This window comes from Pimephales promelas, chromosome 13, assembly GCF_988280905.1.
Source record: "Pimephales promelas chromosome 13, fPimPro1.hap1.1, whole genome shotgun sequence".
NCBI lineage: Eukaryota > Metazoa > Chordata > Actinopteri > Cypriniformes > Leuciscidae > Pimephales > Pimephales promelas.
Genome location: NC_142781.1, coordinates 35010440 through 35031686, shown reverse-complemented (window position 1 = coordinate 35031686; position 21247 = coordinate 35010440). Strand labels below are relative to the sequence as shown.

General features: G+C 35.4%; 1 protein-coding gene across 1 annotated transcript; it reads right to left on the bottom strand.

The window, feature by feature from the left end:
- Positions 1 to 472: 472 nt before the first annotated feature.
- Positions 473 to 20076, bottom strand: slc22a23b (solute carrier family 22 member 23b). Its single transcript, XM_039690101.2, has 10 exons — positions 19227 to 20076; positions 16883 to 16986; positions 15764 to 15918; positions 11105 to 11273; positions 9678 to 9805; positions 9481 to 9583; positions 7634 to 7845; positions 7238 to 7270; positions 6211 to 6334; positions 473 to 4362 (listed from the first exon to the last, which is right to left on the bottom strand). The coding sequence occupies exons 1-10, from the start codon at positions 19605 to 19607 to the stop codon at positions 3996 to 3998; spliced, it is 1776 nt and encodes a 591-aa protein (XP_039546035.2). The 5' UTR covers positions 19608 to 20076; the 3' UTR covers positions 473 to 3995.
- Between the last annotated feature and the right edge of the window lie 1171 nt (positions 20077 to 21247).

Here is a 21247-nt window from a genome sequence, read left to right as displayed (position 1 = left end):
ATGGACTCCAATGGGGTCCAAAAATGACAATATGGTGCAAAAGTTCATTTATTTCAGTAATTCAACTTAAAAGGTGCAACTGATATATTATATAGCTTTCAAGTCTTTATTTGTTATAATTGTGATGATTATGGATTATAGATATGAAAACCCCAACTTCAGAATTAGAATATTGTGAAAAGATTTTCCTAAGCTGTAATCCATAATCATCACAATTATAACAAATAAAGACTTGAAATATCTCACTTTGCATGTAATGAGTCTATATAATATATTAGTTTCACCTTTTAATTTGAATTACTGAAATAAATGAACTTTTGCACCATATTCTCATTTTTCGAGTTTCACCTGTGTATATATAATTTCCAATTATGGTTATGCAAGAAAATTACACAAACGACAGAAAAGGTCATAGAAATGCATTGATCAGAAGGCGTGGGGACCCTGTCATTCAAATAAGAGCAACACAATATGCTGTATTAAAAATGGTGTTTATTTACAAGTGCAATGTCTTAAAATGGACTATTAACATGAACGAAATTCTCATTTCAGCCTAATCGTCAAAATGAGTCAAATACAGAAAAATACGCTGATGATTTCAAATGTTTTTCAGTCTCTAAGCACAAATTTATGTTTATGCACTCCGTCTTTTTTGAGTGAATCTCGTTAGTGTGTGTGTGTGTTTCAAGCCAAAAACAAAATTATTTTATTTTACTTTAGTCTATTTAAAATAAACGTTTTAAATAACAGCCTGCATTGCATTTTTAATTCATATTTTAATATATTTTTATTTATTGATAACTAACCAGTTATACTTACAATTGTGCTTGACAATTTTAATAATATATTTTTTTTTTCCACATTTAATTAAATTAATGAGAGATTTTACTGGTCTCATTTTCTGTCAGAAAAATAAAATACTTTTGTAATTTCTTTCAGATGTTCAGGCATGTTCTTGTTTTGGTGAGATTCACTCATATGTGCTTTTTTTCCCCCTCAAATGTGCTTTAATTTTCTTTGTGGAGTGCGGAAGCTCATACAGGACAGCAGCCGAATGCATATACAGTAATCTTACAGAGATGATGTGAGTACTTTTGTTTCTTATTACTCACTCTTACTCCTGCCCTCAGGATGTGAAATGCCACGACTCATATTCAGAGATAAATATATATATCCCAGAAGCCTGTACACACACAATACCTGCAATCACAGTTTAAAACCTCGAAATGTTTCATTAATGTCATTTTTCCCGTTTTTTTTTTCTCTCCTTAATTTGGTTCTATATTCAGTAGTTTGAGGATGAACAGGAGTTTTGCTATGTTCAAGTTACTCCACACCTATTCTACACATTAATAATAATAATAATAATAATTGATAAATATACATGAAAACACTCAGCAGCCCTTCTAGTGGTCTTGCTCCACATCAACCAGAGTTCACATTTATGATTTGAGTAAATGTCATGAAAGTGTGTCTGGGTCACATTTCTATGGAAGCTTGTTTTCGCCACAGAATGAAAAATAAAAAAGGTAATTTCGACTTTTTATTTCACAATTCTGACTTTTTTTCTCACAATTGCGAGCTTACATCTCGCAATTCCAACTTTATATCTCAGAATTGCAAGATATAAAGTCAGAATTGCGTGTTATAAAGTCAGAATTGTGAGATAAACTCGCAATATGTCTTTTTTTCCTCGCAATTACGACTGTTTCTCATAATTGCGACTTTATATCTGGCAATTGCGACTATTTCTCATAATTGCGACTTTATATTTGGCAATTGCGACTATTTCTCATATTTGCGACTTTATATCTCGCAATTGCGACTTTATTAGAATTGCGACTTTATCTTGCAATTGCGACTATTTCTCATAATTGCGACTTTATATCTGGCAATTGCGACTATTTCTCAGAACTGTGACTTTATATCTCGCAATTGCGACTATTTCTCATAATTGCGACTTTATATCTCGCAATTGCGACTTTATCTTGCAATTGCGACTATTTCTCATAATTGTAACTTTATATCTCGCAATTGTGACTATCAGAATTTTAACTTTATATCTAGCAATTGCGACTATTTCTCATAATTGTGACTATATCTCGCAATTGCGACTTTATTAGAATTGCGACTTTATCTTGCAATTGCGACTATTTCTCATAATTGTGACTTTATATCTCGCAATTGTGACTTTATCAGAATTTTAACTTTATATCTAGCAATTGCGACTATTTCTCATAATTGTGACTATATCTCGCGATTGCGACTATCAGAATTGCGACTATATCTGGCAATTGCGACTATTTCTCATAATTGTGACTTTTATATCTGGCAATTGCGCCTATCAGAATTGCGACTATCTCAAAATTGCGACTATTTCTCATAATTGTGACTTTATATCTCGCAATTGTGACTTTATCAGAATTGCAACTTTATATCTGGCAATTGCGACTATCAGAATTGCGACTTTATCTCGCAATTGCGACTTTATCTCGCAATTGCGACTATTTCTCATAATTCCGACTTTATATCTCGTAATTGCGACTTTATCAGAATTGTGACTTTATATCTCGCAATTGCGACTATTTCTCATAATTGCGACTTTATATCTCGCAATTGCGACTATTTCTCATAATTGCGACTTCATTTCTCGCATTAGTGAGATAATAAGTCGCAAGTATTATTATTAATTTTTTATTCAGTGGCGGAAACAAGCTTCCATACATTTCACTACAAAATCAAAGGTAAAATAAATGATGCATTGTGACTTTATTTTCATTTCCCCTCCTTCTTAATATCAATATCACAATGCAAAATTAAATGACAATAATGCATCTGCACATTATTCTTGATGATTGTCATTAAATTCTTGTTTTTACGTAGTGTATAACAAACATCAAGCCAGTACAATACTAAAATAGTACATTTTTCACATCACATTAAATCATACGGGAGGAAAATGCCACAATGCAAATGTGATTTTGATGTGCGACGCGACCCATGACACACAACTGTTCACCGTGGTTATTATCGAGTGTGTGAATGTTTACATGTTACGAGCAGACCATTACGTTGTGCTGTTGTATTTTTTAAGCCATCATCTGTCCAGTTGTGGTTCAGATTCATCTGGCCGACTCATGATTGCTTCTATAGTTTTAGTGCAAAACAGACAGACTAAAAAAACCTGAACATAGTGAGGTGCACACGGACACGACGGGCTTCATTCGTGACACGGGAGCAAAACCCATTTCTGTTGCGCTTAAAGGGATAGTTCAGCCAAACGTGACAACTCTGTCGGTAATGACTCTCCCTCGTGTTGTTCAAAAGAAAAAAACAGATTCGAAAAAGTTTGGAGAAATTTTCGTTTCGAAACTTGTGTTGGTTGGTCCAAACGATTGTGCAATCGATTTGCTAATTTTCTCGTACTGTTACACATACGGTTTCTTTCTCAACGGTTTACGTTCACTTAAAACGTGACGTGAATACCCGCCAAGAACGGCATTTTGACGTTATTTTGTGTATTTGACTATTTAAGCACAATAAGCAGTGAAAAAGAATATTTTTTAATACTGACGCTTTGAGTAAAATGAGTAAAATTATGCGCAATTCAAGCCCTGTAACACAAAAACGCTCCCTCGTGTCCTGAACGACGCCCGTCGTTTCTTATCGTCGTCATTCTGTCCTTAATAAATACCAAACATTTACCAAACTTACAAAAAAGCACATTCAAATCAGTGAAACTCGTCCATGAGGTTGTTGTTCGGGGACATTAAATTAGTGGCCGTTCGAAAAATAGAACTCCTTTCGCTGAATGCAAGTTGAAAATAACATATTCAGTTTCTTTTCTGCTGGTTAATGAGGCGTTTGACACTTTTTCCGCACATCTGTCCGTCTCCAGACGCGGCTTTTAAAAACCCAACGAATGAGAAACTTCCTTTTTCAATCGATCCGATCGCTCGCGCTGTTCTCCGATTGGCCGTTGTTAGAAAATGCCGTCATGAAGTCCTCACGCCGTTGGCTGTACTGTTGCTAGGCACTGAGCCGTTGCCGGGGTTGACGACCTGGTGGAGGGGCGTGTCCTGAACGCGTGAGTATTCCCGGACCTCGGTTCTGGCCAGGAGGTGGTGCTGTTCTCCGGGGAGGATGGGCCTCCTCAGAAGCCCCTCCCCCTCAGCGATAGTCTCAGGCAGTGGTTGGCCAGCGGTTTCCGGTAGCAACGGTATGCAAATGATGCAGAGCAGCGTGCAGCAGGTGAGGATCACATGATGCAGGAAGAAACCCTTCTGGTTATGGAGCTCCATGAGCGGGGCTGTTAGCATGCCGAACCCTGCGCTCGCGAGGACCAGACCCACGCCTCCACCCCTGTCACCACAAACCAAAAGACAGCGGTCAAAACACACATTCATCACGCCAAAGATCAGGTATAATGATTCCCTAATATCACGATTCGATGTCAACAAGGCGCTGAACGTTTTTTTCGCGCGGAAGCGCCGTTTTTACTGGTCGCCGAGAGTTGAAAAATGTTCAACTTTGGATAAAACGCAGCGCTCGTCACTGTCGCTTCTTACCCAGCCGTCCAATCACATCAGAGGAGGGGCGGGGCTAAACCGCACCAACTGTCACAACATTCTTTCAGTACATCTACATCAACCAACAGAGCTAACCGGATGAAAACTAAATTTTTAGTATGAAGCAAAATTAGTTACAAGTAAACTGTGCTGCGGCTATTCTGTCTCATAGCAACGAAACGTCTCAACGGATAAAATGTAGCGCTGACAAAACGCTCTCAAACGCCCAAAGCACGGCGTCTTAGCAAAGCGTCTGGCGTTTTCAGCTGGCTTAAAACACTTTGGTGGACACACGGCCTAAATGAGGCCCGATGTCCACAATTCTGAACCACCCCTTAAGTCGTCCCGTGCAAATCGATGTGTCATTTTTAAAGTAAAATTTCCCCAACAAATGACCCCTCATATTTCGCCGAACACGAGGTCATGTGATAACATTAGTCCTGGCGATTTTTTTTCAAGGTTTTTGTTTCCTGTGAGCTTTTTTTGAGACATTGGAGTGTTTTGATGGTAGTTTGGGTGTCATATCCAAATATATAGTATGGATATATATTATCAAATATATGCTGGATAGTATTTTCTGTGTCATATCGCTATACAATTTGCAGAAAGAGAAAGCTGAAAACCATCAAAAGAGCAAAAACAAAAATAATGGTTAGATGGCGATGAATGGCATGCGGTAAGGAACATTAATATGTTATATATACCTATAATAACGTCACGACATTTCCCAGCAATAGCCTATTGGCATTATATCCAGGAGACAAGACCATAAAATCAGAGCCCGTCTAACGGAGAGCCTTGGCACTTCCTATTAACCCCGTTGTGCATCATCTTGGTTGCAGTTCCATTAGAATTCCACTGGAGGTGATCATGAGCGAGAGCAGAATGAATGGGAGTCTATGGGGCTAAACGGCTAAATGTGTCTCTTTCACCTGCTTGTCGTTAAATTAACATAGATTTTATTGTTGATTCCGCAAGTTCAATATAGATTATAGGCCAAAAGTCGAATGAACGAGTACTTATGTCCTTTTGATTTCTTACAGGTTAGGCTGTTGTTGGCCTGAACACGCTAGCATTCTGCTATTGTGTGACGTCATCACATTTTTGAATGGATTTTTAGAACAGATAAGTGAACTTAAAAATGTAATTTTCAGCTGAGTGTATTATCTTAGCCCTCCCTTTTGAATGCAACTTTAAAATTACTTTACCTGAGAAAAGTGGATTTCTGGGGGTGAAACCCCATTGACTCCAATTCATTCTGCGAGCGCCCCCACATGGACAGAGACGCGTTACTGCAGCCAGTCCAGAACCCGGAAGTAACCAGACAGTGCCAATTCTCTTCAATTAGACTAAAATCACAGGCTTCGGTTATCCCGTGCGAATGTACCACACGAAATTCAGATGTGTGGGGGGTGATTACTAAATCACACGAGGTCCTCGGATAACACTAATCCCGTGCAAATAGAGATGTAGTGCTCAGAAAAGACAAACGGCTTGATTTAATGAGAGTGTTCAGGCTTTTTGAGGATTGAGAATGGATTTTTCATTGTATGGTGGTTGTGTCCACACACTGCAAACACACTTTTATACGCAAACACCATATAGAAGTGAATAGCGCATCCGATGACTGATCTGTGCTGACCTGATGACAGTCGGCGTGATCTCCGCGCAGTAAAAGATGCTGAGCGTGCTGACGGCGTGAGACGAGAACATCCCGATGATGGAGAACGCGTACGAGAAGCGCTGGTTCAGGGTGTCTCGCAGAACTAGGACAGACGAGAGAACAGTTTTACCGTCTAAAGCAACATAACTGACATTAAACATGTTGTGAAATTAATAACATGCACACAAATATTTACATATACCTTTACTTATATCAAAATAGTTGCATTTAAATCAATGTAAAAATTTATGCCAAAATGTTTTAAGTTTTAAAAAGAAATATAATATGTACAGGTGAAACTCAAAAAGTTCATTTATTTCAGTAATTCAACTTAAAAGGTGAAACTAATATACACTGTAAAAAAATATTGATGGTTTAACTTAAAAAAGTACGTAACCTGGTTGCCTTAAAATTTTAAGTTAATAGAACTGGAAAAAGTGAGTTAATACAATGAAGGAGATTAATTTAACCATCAGAAACTCAAAATTATATGTTATCTGAACTAAATAAATTATTTAAGTTGATTTGACAAAAGAAAAAATGTTGTGATTATTACACTGTAAAAAAATATTGTTGGTTCAACTTAAAAAAGTAAGTAACCTGGGTTGCCTTAAAATTTTAAGTTGATTAAACTGGAAAAAGTGAGTTAATTTAACCATCAGAAACTCAAAATAATAAGTTATCTCAACTAAATAAACTATTATAAAGTGGATTTGACAAAAGAAAATATGTTGTGATAACAAATCTTGAAAATATTTTTTACAGTGTATTATATAGACTCATTACATGCAAAGTGAGATATTTCAAGCCTTTATTTGTTATAATTTTGATTATTATGGCGTACAGGAAAACCTTTTCAAAATTTGGGGTGTTCATATCTGTAAGCCATAATCATCACAATTATAACACATATGCACGCAGCCTGTTCATGCTGCCATCTATTACTAATTTGTAAAAGTGAGATGAAAAATCTTTATAAAGCAATTCATAAAACTTTGAGTTTTACCTGTATCGTGCCGAAGACTGTACTTCCCGATCACTGTATTAGGAGGAAGAACACACAGTGAGAGGATAAAACACAAGCTGTGTGTGTGTGTGTGTGTGATTATGAATGTTAGTAGTGTGTACCTGATAGCACACGTACATCACGGAGACGTCTATTTGATGTGTGTGTTTACATCTGGAAGACATATTTTTTTTAGTGTTTGATCATCACGTTTCCTGTCAGATGTCAAATAGACGTTTAGAAGACGTCTTTAAGATGTAATGATTTAGAATGTGTTAAATTGACATCTTAAAGATGTTAGTAAACTGCAGATGCTTTCCAGATGAAGTGATCTTTAACAGACATCATGCAGACGTACGTGTGCTATCTGGGGTGTGTGTGTGTGTGTGTACGTACGGTTGAGCAGGCCGAGCTGTAGCAGTGATGCTAACGCTGTGATGATCATGAATGTTAGCAGTCCTCCTCTCCTGCCGAATCCTCCCACCACCGGAAACACCAACACACTCGCCGCTAACGCGATCGCCGCCACTGCGTAATAGTGCAGATGAGACTCGCTTTCCTCCAGAACACTGCGAGCGAAACAGTGATGGATGCCGTAGCCCGTCAACCTGGGGAAGAAAGAGGCATTGATTATGTGTTGAGATGAGAACGGACGAGCGATGATTAGCAGATCGCCAGCGCTGCAGAACCGCATCATCCAGATCAGGGCTTTCAGCTTACAGACGGGGAAATGAGTGTAAAAATGTGTGTGTGTGTGTTTATATACACTGTATGTAGTAATAATGAATTTTAAAATAAAAAAAATATATATTAAAATAAATTAATTAATAGAAATGGATTCAAATACATAAATAAATGAATAATTCAATTAAAATAAAACATACAATTTAAAACTGATTAAAATAAAAATACATAAATTAGTAAAAAATCTATTAAAATGCATACATTTGTAAAAATTATATTAAAATAAATAAATAATTTCAATTAAAATAATAAAAACTGGGTTTCAGAGGGAGTCCGTGGAAGAGTTTAGAGAAATAAAAATGTACAAATATATACGTAATAATAAAGAAGATTAAAATAAATCAATAAAAACTGATTCAAATTAAACAACAATTAAAATAAAAAAATATATATATATATATTAAAATAAATGAATAGAAACGGATTAAAATACATAAATGAATAATTCAATTAAAATAAAACATACAATTCAATTAAAATAAATAAAACTGATTAAAATAAAAATACATAAATTAGTAAAAAATCTATTAAAATGCATACATTTGTAAAAATTATTTTAAAATAAATAAATAATTTCAATTAAAGTAATAAAAAAAAATTAAATTTGCGTGCACTGGGTTTCAGAGGGAGTCCGTGGAAGAGTTTAGAGAAATAAAACTGTACAAATATATATGTAATAATAAAGAAGATTAAAATAAATTAATAAAAACTGATTCAAATTAAACAACAATTAAAATAAATAAATTAGAATAAATAAATACTTTTAGAAGAAATAACTAGATTAAATCAAATACATAAAAAATATTTAAATAAAAATGTATTCAAATTAAAAAACATAAGTGAAAAAAAAATAATTAAATACGTTTAGAATAAAATTAGAATTAGAATTAAAAAAAGTTTGAAAATAAATAAATAAAAATTGGAAATAGAGAACAGTGGACAGATGTAAAAAACCCAAAATTAAAATAAGTTTAGAATTAATGATAGTTAGATTAGAAATAATAAAAAAATAAGATTAAAATTATACAAAAATGTATTCAAATAAAATGTACAGAAGAAACAGTGTAAAGATGTAAAAACAAACAAATAATAACAAATAAAATTAGAATAAGGTTAGAATAAATAAAATTAGTTTAAAATTAATAAACAATAGATTAAAAAAGTGCTTAAAATAAGTAAATAAATAAAAAATCTAACAGTACAAAAAAAAAGAAATATCAATTTTTATTTATAATAGTAATTTCTCCACGGTATAAATTTCTATTAATATTTTAGGAACAGTGGCCCTGATATTTGTGTGTGTGTGTGACACATTAAACACTGAAACCCCCTGATGTAGATGACAGAGAACAGATAAGTGTATCTGTTACGGTTGAGCAGGCCGATAACAGATAAGTGTGTTATAAATCTGACTAGCATGAGCTTCAGTGGAGTGTGTGTGTGATCGCTCGATTACGGGGTGTGTTTGGTCTCACGGGCTTCGAGACTCGGGCACTTACGAGTTCACACACAGCACTACGGTGTTCTTCCACAGGTTTCGGGTGCCGGTCAGTTGTGTTACGCACGACGTCTTTGGCTTCTGTTGCAGTTCTGTCTCCAGCTCTACAAAACCATCATCATCATCATCATCATCATCATCATCGTGCTTATGAAAGCTCAAGGTAAAGCACACACACTTCAACAACAGGTAACTCACCTGAGAGGATGCCGCTGGGGTCGGTTGCCGTGTCGACGCCGTTGCTATGGGCGATTCGGTACATTTGTCTCTTGGCTCTTTGGTAATGTTGAGTGGCCAACAGCCAGCGCAGGGATTCGGGGAACATCCTGACACGAGACGCAGGGTTACTTCACACCGCTCGCTAACACTTACTGTACAATAAACTTCATGTATTTAACATGAGCAACACGTGTGCAGTGTTGGGTAAGTTACTCTAAAAAAGTAATTAATTCCTAGTTACTAATTACCTCTTCAACAGTGTAATTACATTACTGTACGAATTACTCTCTCTAAAAAGTATTTAATTACTTTTAATTACTTTTAAAATCCCATATCAATCTCAACCAGCTGAATAATACAAGGATAGACATGAATCTGTTTTAATTCTTTCAAATAAATACTATAAAATTGCATGAATTATCCTTAAACTGACCAAGGTGGAGAAGGTTACATTATAAAAACATACTTTTTAACATCAGACAATACATTTTGATGTTAAACCCACTATTGTTTTATGTCTGATCTCATGACATTTTACACTTTTTTCATACATATTTTACAATAATTCATACGAATTTGTACGAGTGCGGTCGTAATATTTAGACACCTCATAAAATGCATACGAATGGCTGTGAGATCGGATTGATCTATACACAGTATTTACCTCGATTACGTCAGAAGTAACTGTAATTAAATTACAGATAAATTCAGAGTTATCCCTTACTTTACATTTTTAAGAGAAAAGTAATTAAATTACAGTAGCTAATTACTTAGTAATTAGTTACACCCAACTCTGCACGTGTGTTACAGTATTGACTCATCTTTGTTCATGTTAGTTAATAAAAACACCGCTTTTGTTCATGTTAGTATGTCAACAAACACAACCTTTGATTTTAACAACGTGTTACGGGTGAAACTCGAAAAATTAGCATATCGTGCAAAAGTTCATTTATTTCAGTAATTCAACTTAAAAGGTGAAACTATTATATATATATTTTTTTTTTAAACTTTATTTTACCAGGAAAGTCCCATTGAGGTTAAAAACCTCTTTTATTATATAGACTCATTACATGCAAAGTGAGATATTTCAAGACTTTATTTGTTATAATGTTGATGATTCCGAAACATTCTAAAACGCTACATCAAACTAAACGCTCAGGTAAAAACGTTCCATGAATGATAAAAATAATAATAATTTAGTGTCATTGCAGTGATACAACGAAATTACATTAGAACATCAATCGACAGTGCAATTCCAAAGCATATTTTGTATATATGATAATGATATTTTTAAAGCACACATTAATAAAGACCAGATAACTTTAAATAAAAGTAGATTTTGTATGAATTAATAGTTTAGTGTTTTGTGTTGCATGCACTGGTAGGAGAACCGTGATTTATCTTACCAGACGTACGGCAGCATGAGCACAAATGGAGCGATGATTACAATCTGAAGAATCTGCCAATCACGGCACAGCGCCGCCAAACCGGGCATCAGCATCTGCCCGCCCACGATGATCAGACTGGCGATCATGGTCATGGAGAAACGCCATTTGGGCAAACACAACTCAATCCCTGAGAGACGGCGAGATCACCACAGAATCAAAACACCACACTTCAAGTCATGAATTCACAAATAGACAATTCTTGTGATTATTTTTGTTAAATTCATGTTCCTCTTAATCTTGAATCAGAATAACTTCCCCTCCCTGCGAGGGCGGGGCAACCTGTCACTCACATGAGATCAGCCAATAGCAAAACAAAACCATCCAATCAATTCCTCAAGAACAAAATCAAGCCCCGCCCACATTTGTTTTTGTCACAGACGCCGTTTCAGGGGAGTAAAGACCAGCACAACTTTTGTTTCACGCCGACTTCTCCGATATACTGTATAAGCAGTGGTGGAATTTAACGAAGTACAAATACTTTGTTACTTTACTTCAGTACATTTTTCACGTATCTTTACTTTACTTAAGTAGAATAAATAGAGCATACTTTTTACTTCGTTACATTTTGCAGCAATTATTCTACTTTCTACTCCACTACATTTCTACAACTTATGTTACTTTTTCGTTACATTTTCTGATCAGTTTTTCCCCCGCTAAAACGTAATCTGATCGTCCGTTCGTTGCACGTTTGTCTCACCAGTGACGTTTGGTTGCCATAGATACGTCAACTAAATGCGTCTCGCACGCAGTGTGTTTATCGATGCAATTTACACGCGAAAATGTGTTTTTACGTGCATAGGAAACACGCCGTGTGTAATATACGTTTGGTTAGAATTATGGCAAGCCAAGAGGTTCAGAATTACACCATAAATGAATCGCGTTTATTGCCAAACATAGTTATTAAACATATAGTAACCGGATAAGCATGGTTTATATTGCCTAATTGCAAGCTTGTTTCAGAAATGGTGACAATTTTTTTCCATCATTATTGAACATCATTATAGGAGTATTAGGATGAATGAGTTAGAATTAAATGTTTTATTAATCATTAGAAAATAGTCATTAAGAGAATCAATTGTTATGCAAATACTTTTACTTTTAATACTTAAAGTACATTTAAAATCAGGTACTTTTTACTTGGTTGTCATTGTGTTACTTCTACTTTTACTAAAGTAAATATTTATCTGGTTATTTGTACTTTTACTTAAGTTCTGAGATTCAGCACTTCCTCCACCACTGGCAATAAGGTACGAGAGGCTGTGCTGTATCGTGAATGAGTCGCGGCTGAAGGGCGTTGTTAGGCTCAACGCGACGCGGAGTAACCCTTTCTGCCGTCACTCATTCACATCGAGTACCTTATTGCTTTTATAAAACGGTTACCACACAATAAAAATATTAAATTAAAAAAAAAAATGTATTAGTGCAACTTTCATGAAGTAAAATCACTAAAAGCCTTCCTTCCGCTAGAAAAAATAGTCCCTGACCGTGAACAGCAGCAACGCTCCAGTGTGTAATGTGCATGAACGCTCAAATAAATACAACCATAGGAACGGTCATAGCCGTGTGTTATCATGAATAAAACACAGCTATTGACCAATCAGAAACAAGGATTGGAACTAACCGTTTTATAATAGATGTTATTCATATTTTTTATCTAGTAAATTGTATCTTTATAATTACAAATGTGTAAAACACAAATATATTTAAATGTAAGATTCAATAGAAATGACATTTGATTACTATAAATACATTCTTCAAAGACAATGAATGACGAAAAATGACATAAAAAGATTAGAGATCCTTTACTCAGGTCCAAACCTGTATAAATGTCTTTACACAAAGATATTTAATAAACAAAATGTAACCAAACAGTTGATGGACCCCTTTAACTTCTATTGTAGTCAATGCACTGTAATTTTTACTGTATTTCTGATCAAATGAAATCCAAGAGACCACAGTGTAACGTTATACTACAACATGTGTGTGTCTGTGTGAGCAACTCATTCATTTTGCTCTTCAAGTTGTCCAAATAAACACTCAACAGATCAATGTGTCGAATAACCAGAAGAGATGCTGGTTATTCTGAAGATGCATTTTCTCAATTTGAGGCCAAACACCATAAAATATATTTCATGAAGGTGAAAATCTTATTATCGTCGTTATGGCTCCCGTTATAAATCATTATGATATCCATTATAAACAAAAAGCTTTTGAGAAAATTGTGCGCTGTAAAGCATGAGACTTCAAATGTCATCAGAGTCTGAGCGAAGCAGAAAGTGGCTCCATTAAAGTAAATTAATGAACTGGCGGTTGAACAAACACACACACACACACACCTTCCCCCGGCCTCTGTAAAAGCTACTTAATCAGCATCACTTAATGTCTGCTCATCAGAAAACCGCTTTCTAAAGCACACAGAGAATTAAACCCATCACATAAATTAAAGCGTGTGCTTACAGCGACGCTTTTACCCCCAAATCAAAAGAATATGCTTATATTTTGCATAACGAAAATAAAGACGACTTTAAGGCTTTATACATGTCCGATATTTTAGTTCTTTATTTGTTTTAGCTATTCTCATTCATAATATTTTTTCATTAAAAAATATAAATATATACTAAAAACGGTCCATGACATGCGATCTGCAAGCAATCACATGACACGATCTGATTGGCTCTGCTGATCCTGCAAGCCAATGAGCTTGAAAGAAAGAAGAATCTAATTAAACTTGTAGGAAACCAATCAAGTCATTTGCAAATTTATTTATACAGTCAGCACAATTAATCTCATCACAGGTTAAGACAATAACACAGCTCCATGGAAAACAAGACCAACAAAACCAAACGCAAACAACGACCAGAATAAAGAAACATATATTTTTATCAGTATAAGAATAAAAACAAAAACAAAGCCATGATTTCAGTAAGGAGGCAACAATGGCAATCATTCTCAACTCAATTTAGACACAATCAATATATCATTAAAAAAAACTTAATTTGTTTCAGTAATTCAATTTAAAAGGTGAAACTAATATATTATATACGATATTTCAAGCCTTTATTTGTTATAATTGTGATGATTATGGCATATAACTTATGAAACCCCAAAGTCAAAATTAGAATATTGTGAAAATGTTTTCATATCCGTAAGCCATAATCAACACATAAAAGCTTTGCATGTAATGAGTCTATATAATATATTAGTTTCGTCCCGATGTGAACAGGCCTTTACTGTGCTGGGGAAGTTGGTGTAAGATAAATCTGTGCAAATTCATTATGTTTGTCATGTCACAGCGCTTCTGGGTTGTACCGCTCACTATTGGCCAGGATCACACACATGACCAGCGTCGGCCAATAGTGAGCCTACGTGTTCTCGCCGCTTGATAATCTTAAGCTTGAGCCGCTGTCGTCACACACACTATTTTAACGATGTCTTTAATAACTTTCTGTTCCGGCAAGTTTCGATTACAACAGAAGCCTATGGAGGAGCGAGACAGCTCTCGGATTTAATCACAAATATCTGAAGATGAAGGAAAGCCTGACGGGTTGAACAACACGAGGGAGTTGTCATGTTAGGGTGAACGATCCCTTTAATAAGCTCCAATATATCCAGGACTCGCAGTCTTGCTCAGTTTTATGCAGATTACATTAGCTACGTTTCCTTGTGCTATACAAGGAAGTTCTCATCACATTGAAAGCCCTTCATCCTCTATATTTCTGACCTCATTCAATTATCTGCACTCCTGGGTCCTCTCAATCTGGGCTATATATACACACACACTACCAGACTAACGTTTGGGATATGTTTTTCTCTTTTGCTCACTTAGGCTGCATTTATTTGATTAAAAATACAAAATATTGTGAAATATTATTACAATTTAAAACAGCGGTTTTCTATGTGAATATATAGTAAAGTGTAATTTATTTCTGTGATTAAAGCTGGATTTATCATCATTACTCCAGTCTTCAGTGTCACATGATCCTCCAGAAATCACTCTAATATGAGGATCGGATGATCAAGACACAGTTATGATTATTATCAATGTTAAAAAAAAACTGTTTTTTTCAGGATTGTTTTTCAGGAACAGCTTTTATCTGAAATAGAAAGCTTTTGTAACATTAAATGCTACCATTTAAAAGATTCAGATGAAAAGCTGCATCAAGGATGAATTAAATTGATCAAAACTTACAGTAAAGACATTTATAATGTTGCTAAATCCGGTTCTTTTGAACTTTCTATTCATTAAAAAATCCTGATTTTTTTTTTTTACACAACTGTTTTCAACATTGATAATGAATGTTTTTTTTAGCATAATATCATGAGTGATTTCTGAAGTAATGATGCTGAAAACTCAGCTTTGATCACATGAATAAACTATATATTCACATAGAAAACAGTTATTTTAAATTTTAATAATATTTCACAAATTTTACTGTTTTCTTTGTTATGTTAATCAAATAAATGCAGCCTTAGTGAGCAGAAGAGACTTCTTTTAAAAACACACAAAATCTTACATGATCCAAACCTTTCGACTGGTAATGTGTATATATATATGTATATATATATAAATGTAGATGTAGAAACCTCAAGCAGAAGAAATAAGAGAATCAAACTCACTCAGGACATAAAGGGTCAGTCTGATGGCCGCCAGACAGAATCCCTCGAAGAAGCGAAGCGTGCTGAACATGGCCATATCCACGGAGAACGCCACGGCTAACCCGAACACCAGCACCGACAGCACCGACACCAGCAGAACTGGGATCCGGCCCAACCTGACAGGGTTTCAGAATATATACAGTCAGGGCTTGACATTAAAGGAGTAGTTCACTTCAAAAACAATGAAAACATTCCAGGATTTTTCTTCATATAATGGACTTCAATGGGGACCAAAGGTGAGCATTTGAGCTTATAAAACTTTAACGTTATTTATTTATTAAATGATCGATTGTTTCGCTTGATAAGACCCTTATTCATCGTCTGGTGTGGTTTAAAGCCCTTTGAAGCTGCACTGAAACTCTCATTTGGACCTTGAACCGTTTGGTCCCCATTGAAGTCCATTATATGGAGAAAATCCTGGAATGTTTTCATCAAAAACCTTCATTTCTTTTCGACTGAAGAAAGAAAGACATGGACATCTTGGATGACATGGGGGTGAGTAAATTATCAGCAAAAATTATCAGCACTGTTTAAATGTACCCAAGTGAGTTTAAAATACATATTTGTGGCTCTTAATACTTTAATACACTTTTAAACTTACAGGTGAAACTCGTGCAAAAGTTCATTTATGTCAGTAATTCAACTTAAAATGTGAAACTAATATATTATATAGACTCATTACATGCAAAGTGAGATATTTCAAGCCTTTATGTGTTATAATTATGATGATTATGGTGTAAAACTACAAATTCCAAATGAGAATATATTGTGAAAAGCTTTTTAATCCATAATCATCACCATTATAACACATAAAGGTTTGAAATATCTCACTTTGCATGTAACGAGTCTATATAATATATTAGTTTCCCATTTTAAGTTGAATTACTGAAAGAAATGAACTTTTTGCACCATTTTTCGAGTTTCATCTGTACGTTTTTTTATAAATATAGGATTTGTATTAAGTCTATATTCAGTCGAATCGAGAATCGAAATCGAATTGAATGGGAACATCTGAATCGACCCAGCCTATGTAGTGTATATACGACTGTAAACATCACAGATGCATGTTGGGTAACGCACCAGTCCGCCATCGCTCCCATCAGCAAATACCCGAAGATAGACCCGATCAACAGAGAGAACTTGGCGATGTGAACCTTCCACTCTCCGTCACACACCAGCGTCCACTGCAAACAAAACACACACATCACATACACACATTCAGCATCTCTCACATCATCACAGTTTATTGGCTATAGTGGTGGTGAACATTTTGACTGGACATCATCTCGTAGGACATGTATGTGATGTAGTGGTTTGTGGTTTCTGAGATGAACGCATAGACTGGTTTGATTTTTACTCTCACTCGTTCACTTCACTCATTAGTGTGTGTAGAGATTATAGACGAGGTATTTGGCTTCGGGAACTCTCCTAATCTACTCCAGTAAAGAGAGAGAGAGAGAGGTCTACATGCAGTCCCTCAGCAGGACTGTGTTTGCAATCTGACAGTCCCTTTAAAACACACACATTACAGTTCTTGGGCCTCACAGAACACACTCACACACGTTATCTGCACATTTACACTCGTGGGTTATCTGCTCCGCTCTGGTCTGGTCTGGGTGTAACACTGAACTCTCGTCTGATGTGCATGTGAAGAGATATGCTCTGTGACGGCAGTTTAATGCCTCATTTACACGACTAACCTGATCAATGCAAGTGCATCAGTGCTATAGGTCTGAGTTATTCATATTCAAATCGGAGGGAAATACCAGCTGATTTTATCTTAAACAGTCTTGATGTGTAACTCGAAACATTAGAAATGAATGTCACTACATTCTAAATTAGGAGATAAAGAGTCATAATACTGTAATGACAGAAAGTTGACAGTTTTTGACTTTTTATATCATAATTATGACTTAGTATGTCAAAATTTGGACTTATTGTTTCCTAATCTGAGATAATAATAAAAAAATATAAAGTCCTACAAATGACAAAAATTGGACAGTTTTTGACTTTTTATATCATAATTATGGCTTAGTATGTCAAAATTTGGACTTTTCGTCTCCTAATCTGAGATAATAATAATAAAAAAATTGAGATATAAAGTCCTACAAATGACAAAAAGTGGACAGTTTTTGACTTTTTATATCATAATTATGACTTAGTATGTCAAAATTTGGACTTTTCGTCTCCTAATCTGAGATAATAATAAAAAAATATAAAGTCCTACAAATGACAAAAATTGGACAGTTTTTGACTTTGTATGACTTAGTATGTCAAAATTTGGACTTTTTGTCTCCTAATCTGAGATTAAAATATATATATTGAGATAAAAAGTCATAATAATGACAAAAAGTTGACAGTTTTTGACTTTTTATGGCTTAGTATGTCAAAATTTGGACTATTTGTCTCCTAATCTGAGATTAAAATATATTGAGATAAAAAGTCATAATAATGACAAAAAGTTGACAGTTTTTAACTCTTTTAATTTCATAATTATGACTTAGTAGTATGTCAAAATTTGGACTTTTTGTCTCCTAATCTGAGATTAAAAAATATATATTGAGATAAAAAGTCATAATACTGAAAAAAAGTTGACAGTTTTTTTGCTCTTTATGTCATAATTATGGCTTAGTATGTCAAAATTTGGACTTTTTGTCTCCTAATCTGAGATAATAATAAAAAAATATAAAGTCCTACAAATGACAAAAATTGGACAGTTTTTGACTTTTTATGACTTAGTATGTCAAAATTTAGACTTTTTGTCTCCCAATCTGAGATTAAAATATATATATTGAGATAAAAAGTCATAATAATGACAAAAAGTTGGCAGTTTTTGACTTTTTATATCATAATTATGACTTAGTATGTCAACATTTTGACTTTTTGTCTCCTAATCTGAGATTAAAATATATATATTGAGATAAAAAGTCATAATAATGACAAAAAGTTGACAGTTTTTGACTCTTTAAGTCATGATTATGACTTCCATGTTAAAATATTGCCTTTTCCTCTCATTATGTCTTTTAATGTCATAATTGAGAGATTAAATTTGATTGATTTCCCAAATAATGTTTTTCTTATACGGCGGAATGTGCTTCTATTGGACGATACACACAGACCAAAAGTTCAAGCTGTTATTTGCTGACAATCTGCAGCATTTTCACCTCCAGTCCCCATTCACTCCCATTGTATGACGGGAACAGTGTAAACATTCGGTTAAACATCTTCTTTTGTGTTTCAATGATGAAAGCAGGTCATGTTAGTATGGAAGGACGCGGTGATGAGTAAATACGCCAGCATTTGAGTTTGAATTTTAACCAATGACGGAATTGTAAAAAAATGAGCGAACTATTCCTTTAAATGGTAGCTTTCCATCAAGCCGGAGGGAATCCTTTTTCCAAGGGCATCCATCAGTAGATCTTACCTTAGTGACCACATTCTGCTGCAGTCCCGACTGCAGCTCAAACCTCCACTCCGAGCACACACACGCCGTAACGAAGCCGTTCGCAGTGCCGTTCCCGATCAGATCCACGAATAAATCCCGTTCCGAGCCCGTCCCGTTCCCCGCGCGCACGCACTTCCTGTGCGGTTGACCGAGCAGAAAGTGATCGGAGAACTGGATAAACGAGATGAGGAACGCAGGGATCCACGTTAGAGCCACCAGGCGCCTCTGGTACCTCCCGAACCCCCCGAGGAACGGCAGAACCACCGTGTCCACCTGCGAGAGCCGCTTGTGGGGTTCGGACTGCGACACATTCCCGTTCTCCGCCGGTGCGTCGAGCCCGTCCAGCCGAACCGCATCCATTGCGCGTCGGTTTCAGGGTCTTTGTCTTAAAATCAGTCGCACACACACTGAGAGAAGTCTGAAGTCTGAACAGAACCCAGTCCGAATCCGAGCTTTGATAATCCAGTTGATGCGCAAGGGGCCCCATAAGGTCTTTGTCGAACCCGGTGGTCACAGCGCCATCGCCGGGCTGTAGAGACCCGGTGGTCTCCAACAGGTCCGCAGGTTACGCCGCTGATGCACAGGTGTGGCCCGCGGATCCATCATTGAATCCCGCTGAACTCACATCAGGGATGAGGATGATGATGCTGCTGAGCCCGTGAGCCGATCACACCCAACGCTCGCGCTCTAGCTCATAAATAACCCCTATGTAGGCTAGCCAAAGGCTTGGTTATAACGCGTCGCACGCCCGCGTGTAACGCACCGCGTCCAAAATGCAAGATCCGCCCTCGTCGCGCGCACCGAGCTCTTCCATTGGCGCGCGCTGTCCTCCAGCGTGTGTGTGTGTGTCTCTCTCTCTCTCTCTCTCTCTCACTCTCTCTCTCTCTCTCTGTGTGTGTGTGATTGGACGAGGGTAACAAAGAGCCTTTGTGTGGCATCTGCCCCCCATGAGCTCAGGGCAAAAGCACTTCAGTGGGATCCAACATCCCTGCGCGCATAACCTCAGCATTATCTTCAGTTTACTTACACAGAACATCACTCTTCAGTATTCAAGCATTAGCCTATATTCTATTATTATATTATATTATATTATATTATATTATATTATATTATATTATATTATATTATATTATATATCACATTATAACATATTATATTACATTACATACTGATGTGCATTACACTGTACATTATCTTGCAAAATGAATAATTAAATAAACGTACCTGAAATACTGATTTGAGTTAAAACGGTTTTATCATAAGAGAAAAGGGGTGCAATCAATATTAAGGAATTCTTATATTATATTCTATTACATTTTGATGTGCATTATACTGTACATTATCTTACAGATGAATAATTAAATAAATGGACCTGAAATATTGATTTGAGTTAAAACTGTTTTATTATAAGAGCAAAAGACTGCAATCAATGTTGATTATTTATTCTATTCTATAATAATGTGCATACTGTACATTATCTTGCCAAATAAATAATTATTGGCATTTAATGGACATTAAATATTGATTTTGAAAATGCTTTATTATGTGAGACGAGAATGCAAATTTTTATGAATATTATATATATATATATATATATATATATATATATATATATAGCCTATATATATATATATATATATATATATATATATATATAAAGTTATGCTATATAATATTGCATTTTAATGTATATTATATTGTACATTATCTTGCAAAATAAATAATTTAATAACTGGACTTGAAATATGATCAATAAGTTATATAATCCATGAGAATCAACTAATTTTTGAATTTAAGTTGGTTTAATGTAATTTAATTTTAAGTGACTTAAACATCTGAGTTGATTGTACATAAAATGATTATTTTTTTATTATTATTTTATTTATTGCAGTGCAATACCGGAAATATCTGCATGTTCTGATCGGCTCAGGCCCGGCAGCATATGGTCTGGCAGCTCAACTCACTCTTCTGGCCAAGAGCGTCTCAAAGCTTCTCCTGGA

What these genes read in the sequence shown, in the direction of transcription:
- slc22a23b (XM_039690101.2), bottom strand. Translation starts at nt 19,607, where the DNA reads ATGGATGCGGTTCGGCTGGACGGGCTCGACGCACCGGCGGAGAACGGG. An exon ending in CCCCAGCGGCATCCTCTCAG is followed by an intron (nt 9,584 to 9,677) that starts GTGAGTTACCTG and finishes ATGGTTTTGTAG; the next exon opens with AGCTGGAGACAGAACTGCAA. An exon ending in GTAGTGCTGTGTGTGAACTC is followed by an intron (nt 7,846 to 9,480) that starts GTAAGTGCCCGA and finishes TTTCTTCCCCAG; the next exon opens with GTTGACGGGCTACGGCATCC.